Source organism: Sturnira hondurensis, unplaced genomic scaffold, assembly GCF_014824575.4.
Source record: "Sturnira hondurensis isolate 20B ecotype Veracruz unplaced genomic scaffold, ASM1482457v3 Scaffold0007406, whole genome shotgun sequence".
Lineage (NCBI taxonomy): Eukaryota > Metazoa > Chordata > Mammalia > Chiroptera > Phyllostomidae > Sturnira > Sturnira hondurensis.
This window is the reverse complement of record NW_028080037.1, coordinates 3,995,863-4,014,833: the sequence shown is the minus strand read 5'-3', so window position 1 is coordinate 4,014,833 and position 18,971 is coordinate 3,995,863. Positions and strand designations below refer to the sequence as shown.

Genomic DNA, 18,971 nt, shown 5'->3' with positions numbered 1-18,971 from the left:
TGGAGCTCTGGGCAGCAGAGACCTGGGAACGTGGGTCCTCACCCGGGCCCAGAGCCCTGCAGGTTACATCCTACAAGTCTTCACTAGGAAAAGCCCAGGGCTTTCAAAACGAGAAAGATCCGGGCCCCCGAGGCCCCTTCTCCTGGAAACTGCCAAGTCTGTGACCAAATAAGATAACCACGGACAATGGGTGTGGTGGGTCTCTCCCCATGTTGACAGTGGGTTCAGGTCCCACTGACTCTGGGGCAGGGCGCTAATAATTAGAATCACCGTCTACACTGTGACTTAAAATGCCACCACAGTGATAGTACCGCCAAGGCAGGCATCAGGAACCACCAGCTACAGACCAGTACAGGGAGAGGAATATGGCGGGGAGGGGCCCAGGCGGCTGGTCTGGGGAACCCGGTAGTCTCAGCAGTCCCCCTCCCCATGGGTAAGGACCCCTGCAACCGGGTGCCAATGCCCCTTGGGTCTCCTGGGGTACCCCCCGACGCTCCAGCCCCTCTTGTGACTGCTGGGTTGAACTGTGAGTCTCTCACAAAGGTGTATATTCAAGTCCTGGCTCCGGACACCTGTGACAGGTGACATTATTTGGTGAAGTGATGCTGTGACAAGCCAAGGCACACCAGGAACCACCAGACGCTGGAAGAACACAGAGGGACCCTGCCAAGGAGGGACCCTCAGGACCCTCCTGAGGAGCACGGCCCTGCCAGCCCCTCCGCATCTGACTCCTGGCCTCCAGGACTGTTAGAGAACAGACTCCTGTCGCTGCAAGCCCCCAAGTGTGTGGTCATTTGTCACGGCAGTCACAGGAAACGAACACACCAGCCTTGCCAGAGTGCACCGTAGTTAAAGGCTTTTTAGCCCCATGGTGTAGGCAAGTCGTCACATCTCTCCGAGCCTGTTTCCTTCTCCAAGAAACGGGTGACAACACCCACCTGTCCAGGTTGCGGTGAGGACCACAACGCGTGGCAGCTACTGGGCACGTGGTAAATGCTCAACGGATGTCGGCCAACGCCTTCGGGCTAACACCATCAGGATACGCTGCCCCCGTCCTCTGTGGAATTTATCCACTTTACAAGGTCTGAGCACAGGGAAATTAAAAAGTTTCTTTTGTTGTGAAAGGGTAATTTAAAAACTGGTTTCCCTGCATAACTGGCAGGGATAATAAATTTGATGCAGGGGCCCAGAAGTTACTTTTAGGACAAAAAAAAAAAACCCGCCCAGGGACATGGGTCAACCTAACCATTTTTCCGATCTATGGTTGCCCAGACGACTGGCACCAGAGCCCTTTGCCCCCAGGTGCCTCCGTTCTCCCGAGGTGGTCCAGGAGCGGAATCCGAGTACCCAGGGCTTGTTTTGTGATCACACAAGGACTGTTTAGGTGGGAGGCCCGTCTCATTCATCCTCCAATCAACCCTCTATACTCTTTCTGTCCTCCTCCCACCCCACCCCACCCCATGCCCCCCCCTCCCCAGCCAAAAGTACAAAACACAGGGCTCACTAATCAACCCCCAGCAGGAGAGCCTCCGCAACCACTGGTGGCCTGACCCCGCTGGCCAGGCTGAATCCAGTGGGGCCCTGTCTCCAAGTCCTGGGTCATCTCAGGGCGGGAGCAGGTCAGGCTGCAGACAGCCCACCCGTCCCCCATGTCTGGCTCTGCGTGTGGCTGCGCTGAAGCAGACAGGAGTGCGATGATTCTAAAAAGCCCACAGTGCCGCCAGACTGGGCTCTACAACTCACTGTTTTTGCAAACAGCCAGAATCGGGAGGGGCAACTTAAATGAGCAGGTGTGTTCCAAGGTCAGGAGCTGATTAACCCCAAGGTCATGGGTTTCACACACCCAAACTTGAACATAAATGGGCCTGTTTTCATTCCATAGTGGCTAGTGTCTGAAATAATAACAACAGTATCAGCTTAGCTTCCGGACCCTTTAAAGGCCCCGTCCTACTGACACTTTGCTAAATCCTAGGAGTCACGTGTTCTGACTATCCCTCTTCTCGACATCCCCAAGACCACTGAGCTGATTAATCACGACGTGGGGGATTCAGCTGGACCCTAGAACCTGTGGTCTTAAAGATAACACCTACCCTGGCTGCTGTGGCCCGGTGGATTGAGCACCGGCCTGCAGACCAAAGGGTTATCGGTTCAATTCCCCATCAGGGCATATGCCTGGATTGCGGGCCAGGTCCCCCGTTGGGGGTGCACAAGGCAACGGATCAATGTTTCTCTCGCACCCTTTCCCTCTGTGTAAATACATAAAAATCTTTTTAAAAAAAGATAACACCTGTTTGGATAATGGACTCTTAATTTAGTGTTATTTTCTCTTATATTTGAGCTTTGATAAATGAACAATAAAACTAATCTTTTTTTAACAGGTGTTAAGAAAAAAACCAACATCTGAAAACAATGGCCCCCTATTGTCTCTTCCAGCCCCATAATTCCCTCCGGGAATTCCGCTAGTCCCATAACTCCCCGCAGTCCCATAACACCACCAATAACACGGGCTGTTGTCTATAGTGAGCTGGCATTTCCACCCCTCGTTGACACCCTGGCAGCCAGGGGAGCGTGGCGGCATCCGTGGAAAGAGAGCCTGCAATTATCTTAACAGCCAGCGGTAGAATCACCTTGCCAAGTGGTACTGGACAAAGGCCTCCACTGCCAATCTCTGTGGTCCCTACCCTTCACGGCCTTACAATGCACTGGTGATTTTCAAGCCATTTACAACCGACTGGAGGACTAGACCTACCCCAACGAGCCAGACGCCCTCCTCTCCCCTGCTCAGGAGCCTCCGCTCTCCCCCTGAGTTCTGGTGGAAAGTGTAGGTTCTCTGGGAGAGACAGCAGGCAGGACGGTCCATCTTACTGTGATTTACTCTGTCCACCAATGAATCTTTGCCAATCCAAGAGGGAAGAGAGAAAAGATGACAGTATTGGGTTGAGCAGGGCGCGCCCCCCAAAATTCACACGCATTCAAAACCTCAGAGTGTGACCTTACTGGGAAGTAGGGTCTTCGCAGGCGTAATCATGTCAAAGATGAAACCCTATGGCCTGGGGCAGGACCTAATCCAATGACTGACGTCCCTATAAGAGGAACAGGCACTCAGAGACACCGAGAAGACAGGTGGCCACGTGAAGATGGAGGCAGAGGTGGCAGTGGTGTGGCTATAAGCCAAGGAACGCCAAGGACAACGGTAAATAGCCACGACGAACTGCAGGAGACAAGGAAGGAGCCTTCCCTAAAGACTTTCAGAGCGAGCGCCGATTTCAGACTTCCAGCCTCCAGAACGGACGGAATAAATCTGCCCTGCTTTAAAACAGACTGCGGTTCTTTGTTACACAGCCCTGGGGGACTAACACAGACTTCAATCATAAACCTGAAAGAGGATGGGGAAAGCTGAGGGTAGGGGGAAAATAGCTTGCGAAAGGGCAGGGAGCTGGCCAAAGCCAGTCCAGTTCTCTGACGGTCACCTATGAATAGCTAGCTAGTCCTCTCCCAGCACTTAGTGTTCACTACCTCATTGTTTCTCAAAATAATTCAGAGACATAAGTCCCTGTTATTACCCTCATTTTACAGTGAGGACATCAGGTTTCAATCCCTTAAGCGCTTCTCAACAGCCAAGGAACCCGGGAAAGGTGAGTGACTTGCTCAAGGCCACACAGCGAGGAGCTGAGAACAGAAAGCGAAACTGGACTCAGGGTTCTCTCCATCGTGCTGTCTGGGTTTTCCCTTCATGTAGAAGCCAACATACTGCACCTCCAGCAGAACAGGTGTCTCAACAGAAGGCAGTCACTGAAGATGCCCCAAGGCCAAATCCCAGAGGGTTTCAGAAAGATGGGCGAGAAAACGTCTTTCTTAGGCTCTTACGAGAGCGTTGACATCTTTCTTTTCCTAAAGCGAATGAAACAGGGCGATCATTTTGGCCTGGATCTAAGTCAAGTTTTCAGGGATCCGATGAGCGATCTGGCACTTGCTGAAACCAGAGTCCCGCGGGCTCTCCCATCCGCGTGGCTGCAAGGGCGAACTCCACCGTCGAAAGTTCTGCCCACAAAAAAGAAGCCAGACTTACAGAAACAGACGCACGAAAAAAAAAGCTTTAAGGGACCAAAGCAAGTTGCAAGACAGTATGATCTAATTTTTTAAAAATTATGATTTGTTAGTATACATGGGGGAGAGAGGAAAGCTCCGGAAGTATATCCATCAGGTGGATACCACGGGGTCACCTCTGGGGTGTGAGACCTGAGCGGGGGACCCTTTCTGACCTCTCGCCTGGAATGTTAAATTTTGTTTCGCAGTGATCGTGTAACACTGCCACACTGAAAACCTTTCTGTGGAAGAAAGATCCAGAATAGGCAAACCCATAGAGAGAGAAAGCAGGTCTGAGGGAGGGGGACAGGGTTCCACTGTCCCCGTCCATGGGGACAGGGCTCTGTCTGGGGTGACGACAGAGGGTGGAACTGGGTAGAAGTGGTGGCCACCCAATCCTGCGAATAACGTGCTTGGCACCACTCCCCCACGGTAAAGGGGTCCCTCCTGGGGCATCTCACCTGGCGGCCTAGTACTCGAAACAAACAAGTGAGCAATGATAAATGTTCGTGTGTATGTCACCCCAATTCTAAAAACACATTACATCCTCTGTTCTCCAAGGACCTGTCTTCAGCTGGACTCTTCAAAGTGTTTTCCGCTCCTGAAAAGTATGCCATCTTCTCCCTTCTCCCTCCCGGCTGGTCTGGATGGCTCTAGACCTTGGAAAGGAGGGCACACAGCACCCGACTTACCGCGGGCTGGGTGACGACTGTCCTCCGGGCCTAGAATGCGGAACCCCGGGGACTGGCGAGCGGGGCTGAAAATGAGCCTGACCGTGTATAGGGAAAAGGGACTCTCTCTACTCATCACACCTGCGAGGCCCCAGCAGCGTTTCCTTGAGCAGCCGACTCCGAAACCGCCTGCCAACCCTGTGCCTCTCAAGAGCCTGCCCCGCTTAGCTCCATTCTGGAAGGATCACAGTCCGGAGCCTTGCGGTTTCCTCGATTCCGTCACGCATCGCACATCACCAGGGAGTCGCATCGGAGGCCCCAGACGAACAAAATTAACCGATGTGCGTCAATTAGCACCAAACGTCTACTCTGTGCAGAAACGCCAACACCACTCTGTCCTGTAACAGGCAGCTGCCCCTTGCCTGGTCCCCACCTGCCTCTTTGCTCAGCAACCACCTGCACGTCCGTCATCTTGCGTGGAGTTTTGCAGTTTATCAAATGACTTCAAACACACTTCCTTCCTTGTCCTCTGGGGCATCTGAGCGGCAGACAATGTAAGGCCTCATTTCCATGATATAAATGAGAAATACCAGCTCAGAGGAGTTGAACGACAAGCCCAAGTCACACAGCCACAGCGTGAGGAGCAGCTGTCACCGAAGTCTTCCGACTCTGAGTCCAGTGTTCTTCCTGCCACGCCCCCCCGCAGCCGGCCAGAGGGCCAGAGAGAACACTGCAAGAGGTGCCGAGGCCCTCCCTGGTCCTCTCAGCCTCCAACCACGACTCACCAGAAGTCTCTGGTAAAGGTCCACAAATGTTTAAATAAAAAATAAAAAGAATCGCCCTGACTGGTGTAGCTCAGTGGGTTGGGCGTCATCCCGCAAAACGAAAGGTCGCCGGTTTGATTCCCAGTCAGGGCACCTGCCTGGGTGGCAGGTTTGGTCCCCTGACAGGGTGCATATAGGAGGCAACCCATCAATGTTTCTCACAGCGATGTTTCTCTCACTCTCTTTGTCCGTCCCTCCTCCTCTCTCTAGAAATAAATAAATAAAATCTTTTATAAAGAATAATAATAAAATTAAAAAGAATCCAAAAATGCATTGCAAATGCAAGGAAAAGTGGGTCGTTGATACAAGCCAAAACCCAGCCATCCGGAGACTGACTGATTTGGGGGACTGTCTCCAATCCCAGGGACTCTGACGACCGTGAGGTAGCAGCAGCCTGAGGTCACAGAGAAACAGAGAGGAGGAAAGACGACTTCAAAGAGCCAAAGTGGTCAGTCATGAAGGAGAAACACCCCTGGTGAGAAACAGGACTCACTTCCCGGGGCGGGAGCAGTGGGCATCGGCTGGGCAGTCTGGCTTGGACTCACATTCCTGAGCTGGTTTTCATTCTTAGGGCAAAAGGGAGCCTTCCCAACATCTGGGAAGAAAGAACGCCTATGAGCGTGGCCAGGAAGAAGCTGCTCACGCTCTGTGACCGAACTTTCACTCTGAAGGTCAGTTTTGGCTTCAACGACCTCTTCTGCATCTCCAGGGAATGGAAGATACCATTGGTCCACTCCACCCATGCAGGTTCCTGGCCACGCAGCAGTTCAAGGCACCAGCAGAAGGTCCCACTGTCCTGCAGCTTCAGGACACCTGTCCACCCAGCTTATAATCTTTAGCCCAAAAAGGGCCTCCTCAGCCAAGGCTCAAGACCATAAACATCTCTAAAGACTGTTGAGTTCAACAAACGAACTAAGCGGCCAGATTACAAGAGAAGGACCTGTACCAGCCGCGTGCACAATGCACGCTCAGGAAGGCAGTAGGGAGTGGTGGGGCCTGCGGTGTGTAAAGTCAGCCTCGACTCACTTCCGCTGCCACAGCCAGTTAGGAAGGAACAGGGGGCAAAATAACCAGGCTAGGTTATATTAATCTCCTGATTGCTTAATGTTAGCAACGGATTAGTAAAAACGTTTAATACCACACAGGCCAAACACAATTGTTGGGAGGTTGAAATGAGCACGTGTATGGACAACACCTGTAATAGCACACAGTAACTGAGATGCCGTCACACATCAACATGAACTGCACCCCACTGAACCCCACGGTCGGGGCAAAGAGCCTGGCTCCTTGACAGCTGTCTGAGCCCCTACCCCACACCATCCAGGGGCCGAACGGGCCTCAGAGGCCCATCAGGTGGGAATAGGCGAGAGACAGGAGGGGCCAAGTCCCATTCCCAGAAAATTATCTGACTAACCAGGAATCAGGAGCACCGCACATAAACGGATCAGAGACATAAGAAACTTAAAGAAAAAACACTCTCCACAGCACAGAATAACATTTCCTCCCAAAACGAATGTGTTTTTTAACTCCTTTACGACATTCTGGCACCCCAATACTATGAACGATTTAATTATTCATGAAAATACCTTGTTCTTGTTTTTCAGGACCTCAGAATAAAAAAAGTAGCCCCCCAACAGAATTCTCAGGCTCCCTTTGGGGAACCTAATAACCAAAATCCCTCCTTCCAAGGTTTGAGCTTCTTAACGTGGGGAAAAGGAAGAGGCTGGAGTCCAAGACCCCTGACACCACACACAAAATATTTCTGTGCCCCAAAACCTGTTTTCATAAAAATCTCAAGAAAGGCTGGCAACCTCCCCCAAAAGTCCAGAATCAACGGAAAAGACCCCATCGCAAGTAAAGATTTGCTTCACGGAAATATCTATCACAGAGTTCTTTTACTGGGCAATTTCCCCAAGTTAGAAAGAGACTTCAATGCCATTTCTGACCCCCCAGGCAGCTGGATTTTCTGGGGAATCAGACATTGGAAGAGGAAGCCCAGAAGCCTCTGAGGCCTCACCCCAAAAAGCATTAGCAACGCTGACAGGCGGAAGCTGGTGCAGCGTGTCCACACAGGCGCTCTGGAGGTGCTCCCGGGCCCTCACCCCAGCCCCACCATCTACCTGGTCTGTCACCTCAGGATGTTCCTGAGCCACGCCGAGCCTACCTGCTCGTGGGGTAAAGGCAGAGAGTAATGGTAACTACCACTTGCCTAGCACTGGCTGGTACCTGGCAGGTAGCAAGCTTTCAACAAACGTCATGATCGTGAGGAGAGGAAGACAAGGCCACCCGGTGTATCTGTTTCTTAAACACCTGTTCGTGAGCACCCTGCTTCAAACAGCCTTCCCCATCTGGAGAACGCCGCCCCAGCCTCTGAGGCCCAGCTCGCGTGGCCTCTGCATCACCATGCCAGAACCCTGGCCCACTCCCGCACCCTGGGCACACACAGCAGGCCAGGGGCACTGAACTCCGCCTCCGGATTTCTTCACCTGCGTGCTTTCCTGCTAGACAGGGAACTACCTAAGGTCAGTGACCATGACCCCCTGCTTTCTGTTCCCCCACAGACAGCACAGCAGGTGCTCCCTGAGTGTGGGCTCCATAACTGGGCTCCACTCGGCAACCTTTGAACCCCGGGCGGCCACCTGGCCCGCCGTGGCTGGCCACCTTGAAGACCACCAGGATGCACAGCTTGCTCACGTAAAACAGATACCGTTGCAGGGGAAACCACCGCAGAACACACATCTCCCAGACAGAATGGCAGAGTCTGTCTGCAAAACCCATAGTAGCACCCTCCGCGCACCCACAGCACCCAGTGCTGGCAAGTCCTCACATTCTCAGAAGTGTGAGAAAGAACGCAGCGTCAGCTGGAGCCAGCTTCCACCTGGATTCCCTGCAGGTGTCAGTGGTGGCCTCTGAGTGGACGCCCGGGATGAGCTCCTCCTCTCTGTGCTTGGACACGCCCCAAGGACAGTCGGCACCAAGCCACCCTGAGCTGAGCCCTGATGCCCGTGGAAGGCTGTGCTCTGTACAGACCCTGCCAGCCCTCGGCTGCCCCACCCCCGACGCAACTCCCTGCCCACCTTCACACCCTCCAGGAGCGCCTGGGGGTCCTCGATGCCCTCGGGGACGCACTTCTTGTTTTCCGGGAGGGATTCAAGTTTCTCCACCAGAGCTTTCAGGCCCTTCAGTTCAAACTCAGTGAGGTGGGTCCATTTGGCAGAGCCCTCAGTGGTGGGGGAGCCCGTGGGCGTCTTGGGGTACTCTGCGGGCACTGTCGTGGACTTCACACTGTCCTCTGACTCGTTTGACAAAGTCCTTTTCAGGAACCGCAGGGCAGGGGCTTTGGGCTTCTTTCCCGGGGGCTCCTGGTCCTCCGAGGGGGTGCTGGTGGGCGAGGCAGGGCCATCGGCAGACAGCTTGGGCACTTTATCTGCACCCTCTTCTTCTTCCTCCTCCTCCTCCTCCTCCTTCTCCTCCTCCTGAGGCTGCCGCTCACAAGACTCCTCCTCCATCTCCAGCCAGGAATCCGACGAGAAGCCGTCTATACTGGGCTTTCTTGGGGCATCTACAAGGAGTCAGGGAGGGGTGAAGGGGGCACAGGAAAGACTGAGATAAACGCCCCAAACTCCCTGCTGGGTGTCCCGGGGGACCTTCCCTCACTACGCCCCCCCTTTATTCTGGAGATCAAGCTTTTGACCATCCCAATGGTCTAGGCCTCCCTCGGCTTCTAGAAAGGCTGGGGTCAGTTAGACATAGGTTCAAATCCCAGCTCAGCTTCCTACAGCCGTGTGTACCCACACAAGTTGCTTCACCTTTCTGAACACACGTGGCATTTTATTTTTCAACACATAAAAAATAAGACAGAGGAGCATATATTATGTATGATTCAAGCACTGCAATGTCCAGAACAGGGAAAAAACCCAGAGACAGAAGTGGACTAGTGACTGCCTCATGCTGGGGAAGAGGGGATGAGGTAACATAACTACAGGGCGCATGTTTTGTCCTGGCCAGTGTTGCTCACATAGTTGGGAACATTATTCCCGTGGACTGAAACGTCACAGGTTCGATTCCTATTCAGGGCACATGCCTCGGCTGCAGGTTGGGTCCCTCCCTGGTCAGGGAACGGGCGAGAGGCAACCAATCAATACTTCTCTTTCACATCGATGTTTCTCTCCCTCCCCCTTCCCCACTCTCTAAAATCACAAAGCATGTCCTTGGGATTAAAATAAGCAAATAAGTAAATAAATAAATAAATAAATAAAGCAAGCAATCGATAAATGGCACAGGTTTCTCTCTGTGTGATGAATGTTCTAAAAATTAACTGTTGTGAGGGCTGCACCACTAAAAACCTTTAGAGTGAACACAATGAACAGGTACATAGTACGTGGGAACTATATCCCCGTAATGCTCTTTAAAAACTGTCAGCAGCCCTGGCTGGTGTAGCTCAGTGGATTGAGCATGGGCCTGTGAAGCAAAAGGTCGCCAGTTCGATTCCCAGTCAGGGCACATGCCTGGGTTGCAGGCCAGGTCCCCAGTAGGGGGTGCACAAGAGGCAAACCACACATTGATGTTTCTCTTCCTCTCTCCTTCCTTTCCCCTCTCTCTAAAAATAAATAAATAAAATATTTTTTAAAACCCTATCAGCAGAGGCTACTGCCTCTGAAGGCCTGTTGCGAGGAGCAAATAGGGCACCACTGATCACAGTTCCTAGCGTACAACCAGCCTTCAGTCAATGAGGGGTCTCCCTAACACCCACCCTTTGGTCAATGAGGGGGTCCCCCTAACGCCCACCTCTCCCTTTGGACTACAGAGGTGGGGGAAACAGTGGTAAGAAAATTTAAGAAAACAGGAGGTACCGAAGACCCCAACACTGGCTCAAAGTTTGCCCCTCGGACTTGGGAATGTCCTTCCACAGCCCTAAGTATCCAAACAAGAGAATTGACCCCCGTTTTCGGGTCTGGGGGGACTGCCACAAAAGTCAAGCCTCCGGTCCGCACAGGACTGCCCAAACTGCCCAGTAGTTCACACGCGAGTCCAGAATCATTCCCATCTCCCGCCAGGCTGCAGGCTCCGGAACAACGGGTGGCAGGCTTTCAGTGTTTTCCACATCTGAGTATCGCAACATCTGATGGAAATGGGACTCAAAACACAACCCCCCAACCGCTCCCTGCCAGATAAACCTGAATTTCCAAGAGGCGAATAGGCACTTCCCAATAAATCCTTAATAGAAACATTTGTTCCCCATCCTGGGCCCGCCTGGAGCCAACCCCTCAAGTCACTGAGGATGGCAGTCAGGGAGACAGAGGGAGAGGGTTTAGTGAGCGAAAGAAAAAAATAAAGACTCTAAAAGTCCTGGAGATGCCAGGAGAAACCGTGTGGACCAGTTGCATTTTTCAATCTCGTGATGAGAAGGATGAAATAAGTGAGGCACAGCGGACTCTGCATCCAGGAAAACCCCTCGGCAGTGAGAGCTCAGAGGCAGAGGGGACACCGCCAGGCTGTCACAACCCTGTGCAGCTTTGGCAAGGACATCTGTGAGCCAGGACTCCAGGGCCTAGCATCGTGGTGGGATGAGGTCCCTTTAAGTAACGGCAGCAGGGCAGGGAGCTGCAGCTGCGACCAAAAACCACCCACCGCTCTGCCAAGCTTGCTTGCGTCCCCAGCCCTGGCCGTCCTGCTGGCAGGCTCAAAGCTGGCCTGGGATTTGGGGGGCTGGCTGCCTCTCATGGATCTGCTCTTGTATACACAAAAACCCAAGCCCTGGGGCTCAGGTGGGAAAAAAAAATCAGCTTGTAGCTACTGAGGATTAAAAAGAACCAGGATGCTTTGCTCCGAGGGGATCCTGCTTCAGCAATCACGCCCAGAACTTGCTCCCTACCACATCCACAAAGTCACTGGCGAGCCTTGGAAGCCACCAGTGTTACTCTGTTGGGGGTTGTGATTTCATTTTCCGGGGCGGGGGGGGGGGGTGAGGGGGTGGGCCGCGTCATTCACTCACCAATCAGCATCGACTCTCTCTGGTATTCCTGAGTTAGGTAGGACCGCTGGGTCACACAGTACACGTATCTCTCCAAGACATACCAGCACATCTCATAGTAGAAGGGGTAACGGAATTTGGGCTGCACCTGAAAGCAAAGACCCAGGGGCAGAGGTCAGCTTCTGAAGGGCAAAGGGAAAAGGAGGGCGAGAATGGAGGGGGAGGTGTTTCCTGGGGGCGGGAGTTACTTTCATCATCTCAGCAAAAGCACAAATGGTGTGAGGGGAAAATGGGAGGGTGGGCTGCGGGGCAGCGGGGAGGCGCTGGATGGGGAGAGACCAGTAGCATGCACGAATGAGGCGGAAGAGGGGAGCAAGAGGCCTCGGTGAGAGCATTATGTCAAGGTTCCCCTGAGCAGCACGCCACGGGGAAGATGGACAGGGCCGCTTTGTGCTTCTGTGAGGTGCAGAGAAACTGTGTTGTCCCCTGACCTGCGGACGGAGGGTGCGGGGACCTACGAATGCGAGCCACTGCCTGATTCTAGCTACACCAGAAACGAGCTCCTAGTCGTTCTCAAAGATTCTCGCACAGACTCTGCTTTGCCTCTCTCCGTCTTTGAAAAACCACAATCTCCAAACCCCACCCACCTGCTGGCAGACTGTGAAGCATCTCCTGCACTCTGGGGGCGGAGCTGGACCAGCTGGACCAATGAGGACGGAGGGGTGGGGCCGCTCCTCCCTCTGGGGTGGGGCCACAGAGGGGTCCACCTCTTGCTCCTTCATCACCATCACCATCACCATCACCACCACCACCACTTGGCATTGCCCAATGTGTATTCCCAGGGGACTCCCTTACTTAGGCACAAGTCCCCAGTGCAACCCTAATTCCAAGGGACACAACCCCCGGTCTGGAGCAGGAGTCCAGACAGAGATCCCCTGTGGCTGTTTCTTAGAGGGGAGGAAATACAGGTGCTGAAAGCTTTGTGTATCAGGACAAGGCCTCCAGGGGGATTTTGCAGGGCCTTCAAGGGTGAGGTGACAGCGAAAGACAGGGAGAAAGCCACACCACTGACGCCCCAACACAGATGACCCTTCCAAAAACTGCACCCTGAGTGGGCCAGGAGGGAGCGGCAGTGCTGGGAGGGGGGCCCCTCCCCCACCGCCGGGCCCTCCTCTCCGAGGCTGCAAACAGACCCTGCACATCCACGGTCCACACCCCTGGCCTGCTCACCTGCCCTCTCACCAAGGGTGCACCTGCCTCGATGGACCTCTGCGGGGCCAGAGACCCCTCTCCACCTCCTCTATCTCCCAGGAGCTCAGGGAGCTAGACATGAAGCAAAGCACTCCCCTCACTCTCTCTGCGGACAATCAACAGGCAACCTCCTACGTGTGGAATGAAGACAAGTGCAAGCAGACCCAGGTCCACCGTGGGTCCTAAGACACTGTTTTCCTGCCTCTCTCACAGAGCCCCCCTGGGAAAGGCCCCCACCTTGCCCTACGTGAGAGTCCCAGGCTCTCAGTTCTCCAGTCGAACCCTCACTGACTCAGTTTCCATCTTTGAGGCCCTTTTCCCATGTCAGGGGCCTCACTTCTCCCATCTGCGCATTGGGTCCATCGGACCTCCCTATCTCAGGTGGATGGTATGCTTTGGAATGAGATCCTGGCTGCATGTTTTTCAGCTCCTTCCTCGGGGCGGGGGGGAGAAGGGAGGATGCGCGGAGTTGGGAACGTCATCGAGTGGTTTCCTTGGCTCCAGCTTCTTCCCCGAGAACTCCAAGTTGATTGCTGGAGTGGTATATGAATAACGCTTTTTTTCTTCAGGCGCCAGATCAGCGCCCTCCAGAGTTTAAACGGAAGAGAGGGTCCGCAGCCTGAGCCAGGCCCTGAACTCCTGGGAAGAAGGGTTTGGGGGTCTCAGCCCCACCCCTACTTCAGAACAAAGGCCAAGCAATTTTGAAACAAACCGCCAATCCCCAGAGCAAGCCGAGGACAGGCAGGTCGGCCTCTTCTTGGACCCTCACTCACATCCCCCTGACTTTGGGCCGGATCAGCCAAACTCTGAAGTGCTTTCGACTTTTCAAATTGAGGGCGGTCCTCTGAGCCACTCTGCGTGGACGAGCACCATCGCGCCCAAGAATCTTTATGGATCAGGGGGTGAAAAAATTTTGTGCTTGGCTGTGTGTCAGGAGAGGAAGGTAAGTCTCCCCTCATCGTTGCTGAGCCCAAAGGAAACCAGCTGGGTGAAGACAAATGCTGATGAAGGAATTAAAATTTCTTTCATTTCATTTTATTTTTTTTTCCAAGAGAGCACCGCAGGAAACAAAGTTGGCAAAGAATTGACTTACAAACAGGTTGTCGCCTTCCACCCTTCGCCTTCAAAAGGTTTCAGCCACATGCCTGGGAACATTAAACACACGATTGCTCAACATTATTTGTTGACAGAATCGGAGCCTCCGCAAAACTGAGTTGTCACCGAAAGGCAAGGCGGTCAGAAAGCATGCACTGCTCCCTGCCTGGGGGGGCCCCCTGGATCAGCGGGGCTCCAGGGGTCAGTGTGGGTCCCCAAAAGACCCCTTGCTCTTACAGCAGTGACCTCAGGACATGAGAACCGGCGGTATTTCCGTGCACCTAGAACTCCCAGGTCTCGGGACTTGAAAAACTGAAATATGAGGTTGGGTGGAAGTGTCTTAGAAATTTGTTTTTTCTCCTGGAAAAAAAAAAGTCAATGAGGGAAAAAAAAAATCCAATGGTGGGAGAAAGGTGAAAGGAAGGGTAAGTTACTTGTAACTTCCAAATAGATCCACTGACTGAGAGAAAATGGGACATGCGGGCATTACCTTTCCTGAGAAGGCTGCTTTCACTAGAACCATTAGGGGGCATGGAAAAAGGGTAAAAAAAAAAAGAGAGAGAGAGAAAGACTGCAGTTTAATGATCATCTGGACCATCTCTACCCTTATCAACCTAACTGGAGTTAAAGTATGTAGTGGTCATTGTTGAGATGTTATCTTTGAATAATAGACACGCAACCCATCCATTCCATCGGTGTCGTTCTCCGCCTCCCCTCCCCCACACATATTTTTAGAGTGAGAGGTGAAAGGTGTAATCTCCCAAAGGGGCAGGTGATGGAAACCCATCAGCCCCAGACACCTGTCTGCGCTTGTAAACTCTCCTATCATCCGGGCCCAGAAAAATTAAAATCATGAGCGCAAGACATGGCTTCCTAAACCTGGGAGAGCCTTGGGACTCCCCTGCTCTGAACGGTGGGGGTCCCCCACCTTGGACCACGAAAAGCAAATTCTTTTTCTAAGACAAACTCATACCTCGAGGCTCAGAGACTGAGGCTGTCCGCTGTCCTGCCCCCTGCATTTGGATTCCAAGCCAAACCATGTATGTGTTGGGACTCGAAAAACTCTGTTTAAATGGCCACATCCTTCCTGAGCAGCTCGCAGGGATGTAAAGAATGGAGCTGTAGCAAGTTGACAAGGAGCCCTGGCGCTTTTTCTGGCCTCCAGTGCTCGCTCCCCAGCATCTTTTGTCTGCCTGGGCTCCTAAGACATGAACAATCGGGCCTTGTAGACAAGCCCTCGCCAAGGACCAGAAATCAAAGCAGATTAAACAGCCTGCCTCTGGTTCCAGTCCAGCCTGCCCGCTAGCCCCCCCGCGCGTCCACCTGCTTGGGGGAAACCAGATGGGTGTCCACTCAGACGATGGAGACAGTGGGCCTTGGGGGAGGGGACCCTGTCATCTCATCTGGATATGGCCGTGACATTCCACGGGAGCTCCGGGTTCCACTTCATTTACTTCCCCCCACCCCCGCCTCCTGCTGAGGAGGGAGGGGGGCTGGGCTCCTCACTGGATGATGGGGCCCAAAGCCACTGAGTTGTATGAGCCGGATTCCTGGGTGGGGGGAGGGGCGGCCAAAGCCTTTAGAAATCACAGCCTGACTCTGCCTTTCAAGAATCGCCTGGAAAGCCATGGGCCTGACTTCTCTTTCTAGATTTTTCCTTTTCTAGCCTGCACTTCCTAGTCTGCTCACAAACTGGCCCATTCCTCAGCACCGGCCAAAGAACAGTTGGCCCAAGCCCCAGAAAGCACGTGATCCAGACTCGGAGATGACCACTCACACCCAAACAGTGCATCTGCCACAGAATGACCTCCTCCAGCTGGGAGCTGGGCTGGCCTCCCCAGGACCAGGAGATGGAAGTTGGGTGGGCGGCAGAGAAGAATGGCATAAATGTCCACAAAACGAGACCCAATCTTTGCAGATCTGGGCCTCCCAGGTAGCCAGCGCACCATGGGAAGACGGGCACTCTCCCCTTCGGTGCCCCGGACGCTGAATGTGGCTAACGTGGTCCCTGGGAAACCTCTGGACGGAGTCCCTCAATGTCAGGATTTCTAGAAAAGTCAGACACACACACTCAACTCATCTGTGCGATACCATATAGACCGAGGCCAGAAAACAAGACCAAGAAAAGCAAGGATCTTCAAGGCCCAGGCACAGAAACCCATCTTTGGGGCAAGAAAGCCATCTGGGTGGCAAAGCCCGAGAAGGTGCGGTCTGTCCGGCCCGTGGACCATGGCTCAGCCGTGACAAGGAGTGGCGCTCGGACACCTGCTACACCACGGAGGATGCCTAGAGTCATCACGCCGAGTGGAAGAAGCCAGACACGAAAGGCCAGGTTACATGATCCCATTTCTAAGAGATGTCCAGAACAGACGAATCCACGGAGACAGAAAGCAGATTAGTGATGGGCGGTGGGGGGTGGGGGGCAGGGGGTGGGGGGCGGGGGGCGGGACGAGGAGTGACTGCTAATGGGGATGTGGTTTCTTCTGGGGGGGTGGGTGCCCTGGCACTACACAGAGGTGGTGGCTGTGCAACACTGTGAACATGCCAAACGCCACTGAACTGTGCACTTTAAATAGTGGAAGTTGTATGTAAATTCTCTCCACAAAAAAAGAAAAAAAGAAGAGAAATACTTGAGTAACTATAAGAAAAAAGAAGAAGAAATGGGCCCTTCTGGCCCTGGTTTCCCACCCACCCTCTGACCTGTCTCAAATGCCTGGGGACACCTGGTCAAGTCCCAGCATGGGACAGAGGGTGGCAAGTTCCAAGTAGCCAGCGCTTTTCAGGGGACACTCACAGAGCAGAGCTGGAGATACATGTCAAGTCCTGGGGGTGAGGATGAGGGGACCTCATGTCTGAGAAACCATTACCATCAAGGGGAGCTAGGGACCCCCAGTGGGCACCAAGATGGAGTTCAGAGGCAGCCCCTGGGTGGTCTACAGACACCAGCTTCCTCAGGCTCCATGTCACATCTTAGGTCCCCAGGGACTCACGGCCAAGATCTGACCTTTCTCCCAGGGCCCAACCCCTCTGCAGACCACAGCAACGACCACGACGAAATTCCCCGGCTCCCTCCAATCCCTTCTCCACGTGAGGAGGGGGAAGAGACAGGTTGCCTGACAGTCACGGTGCTTTCTCAAAAGATACTTCCTCTTCGGCAAGGGGGTTTTGGCTGCCACCAGCCTGGAGATGAGCAGAAACTCCCGGGGCTCGGGGAAGGGCTCCGGTCATCACCCCCTGCCCCGAAGAACCAGGACCAAGTCCTGGCCTGAGGCAGGGAGCGGAAGGGAGGGAGCACCGTGGAGGACTTAGGAGTGACCTGTCCACACACCCGGATCTCAGCAGAGCTTGGGAGCCGGGCGTGCCCCCCGGAGAGAAGGAAGCCGACCTACCCGTGTTCTGTCCTCAATCTCGTAGATCCGCAGCTGCATGGGCACGTTGAAGCTGTGCAGGATGTTTCCGCCGAATACCAGAGAGTCCACAGGAGTATAGACGGCATGGATCCAGCCTGGGGTGGGGCGGGAGAGACGAGGTCAGCCACCGGCCCCTCCCGTGCCCGGTGCAGGAGAGGGCTGGAGGCCCCGGGGAGCACACAGGGCCAGGGTGGAAGATGCTGGGGGATGTCTGATGCAGAAGGCCGAAGCTCTGGCTGGCCCAGAGGACTCAAGACTGGCAGCAGGCTGGACCGAGGCAGGCAGTGACGTGCACTAGCTCAGGCTGGGTGGTGGGCATTGGCCAACCAGCCCCCACCTGTCGAGGATCTTGCTGACAAAGGCTTCCTTGTGTTGTTTCAGACCTGGCTGCGGCAGCCGACAGAGAATGCAGGCCCTGTCCCCTCCCAAGCTGGCCAGGGAGCTGGGAAAGCCTCACTCGGGCTGCTCAGATGTCCTTGAGCCTTTTCCTGGACATCCCAGGGACCGCCGGCCTCACGAGTGGTCACAAAGGACTGCTGGAGGCCACAATGAAGAAGTGATATCCTGCCGGGACTGCAGGACCCAGCCTCACTTCTCTGCCCAATTCCACCTTCTGCCGCCAAAACCCTAGAAGGCCCATGTCCAGGCAGTCTCCTTAGCCACACTGTACCCCCACACCAGCTCTGTCCCACAGACCTGCAGCTTCTGAACAGGTTGGGGCACCCTGGGGCTATTGCATTCCCCTGAGCACCTAGCCCCAAGTCTGGCACAGTAAACATGAAAATCAAGTGCTTCCAAGGGTCGGACACTGGCCTAAGGCCAGAACAGGGCTTAACTCATTTAATCTTACAAAATTCTGAAAATGTATACGTTAGAGTCACCCCCAATTTACAGAGGAGCAGCATAAGGCGGAGAAAAATAAAGTCACTTATCAGGACTAGATGATCCCCGGGAACCAGTCCCAACCTGGTCCCTAAAAGCCAGAGGCAAAGCAGGCCACCCCATTCATTCCTTCAGCGACTCCCAGGACTGGCCAGGATTCAAGTGCTCAATGCACCAGCGTGTAGCTCCTGGCGACCCTTAAGGGACAGTGCAGAGCGAGGCGATGGGGAGTGTTATGATCCACTCCCAGGTACAGACGCTGAAACCAAGGCTGAGAGAAGCTAGGTCACTTGCCGAGTGAAGTCACAGCCGGTAAGTGACAGCAGCTCCGTTTTTAGCCACCACGCTGCACCATGACCGCGTCACAGGCTTCGCGCAGGCCTGCGGGTCCCTGGAGGCAGGCCTGCAAACGCGCAGGGAGAGAGCGCAGAGAGAAACGAGGCAAAAAGAACAGAGGCAGAAAGAGAGGATGAGCGGAGTGGAGGGCGGACGGGCAGGGGCAGGCCAAGGATCTCCAGCCAGGTGCCACCGTCCCCTCTGCCCCCACCCACCGAGCTGTCCCAGCCTCTTCCCTCCCGGGAGCTGACACTCGCCAGCTGGAGTCACAGGCGGCCACAGGCCGTCACGGCTGCTGGGCCAACACTGCCACTGGAAGAGAGCTCAAGGGCTGCGAGGCCACCGCTGGCATGTGGGCCCCGGCCCTCCCCTGCTTGGGGCCTGGGCGGAGGGCAGAACAAGAGCGCCGGCCAAGAGCACGGGAATGAAGGCTTTTATGCAA

The 18,971-nt window shown here is 54.2% G+C and overlaps 1 protein-coding gene across 8 annotated transcripts in view; it reads right to left on the bottom strand.

Moving 5' to 3' along the window:
* KDM2B (lysine demethylase 2B) overlaps positions 1-18,971 on the bottom strand; it is a 103,173-nt gene that overhangs the window by 46,563 nt on the left and 37,639 nt on the right. For all 8 annotated transcript variants that reach the window (XM_037052037.1, XM_037052038.1, XM_037052039.1 and 5 more), the window contains 3 exons: positions 17,291-17,406; positions 11,577-11,703; positions 8,659-9,143 (listed from right to left, as the gene is read on the bottom strand). In XM_037052037.1, the coding sequence (XP_036907932.1) occupies positions 8,659-9,143; positions 11,577-11,703; positions 17,291-17,406 (728 nt within the window). The remainder of the gene's footprint in view (positions 1-8,658; positions 9,144-11,576; positions 11,704-17,290; positions 17,407-18,971) is intronic.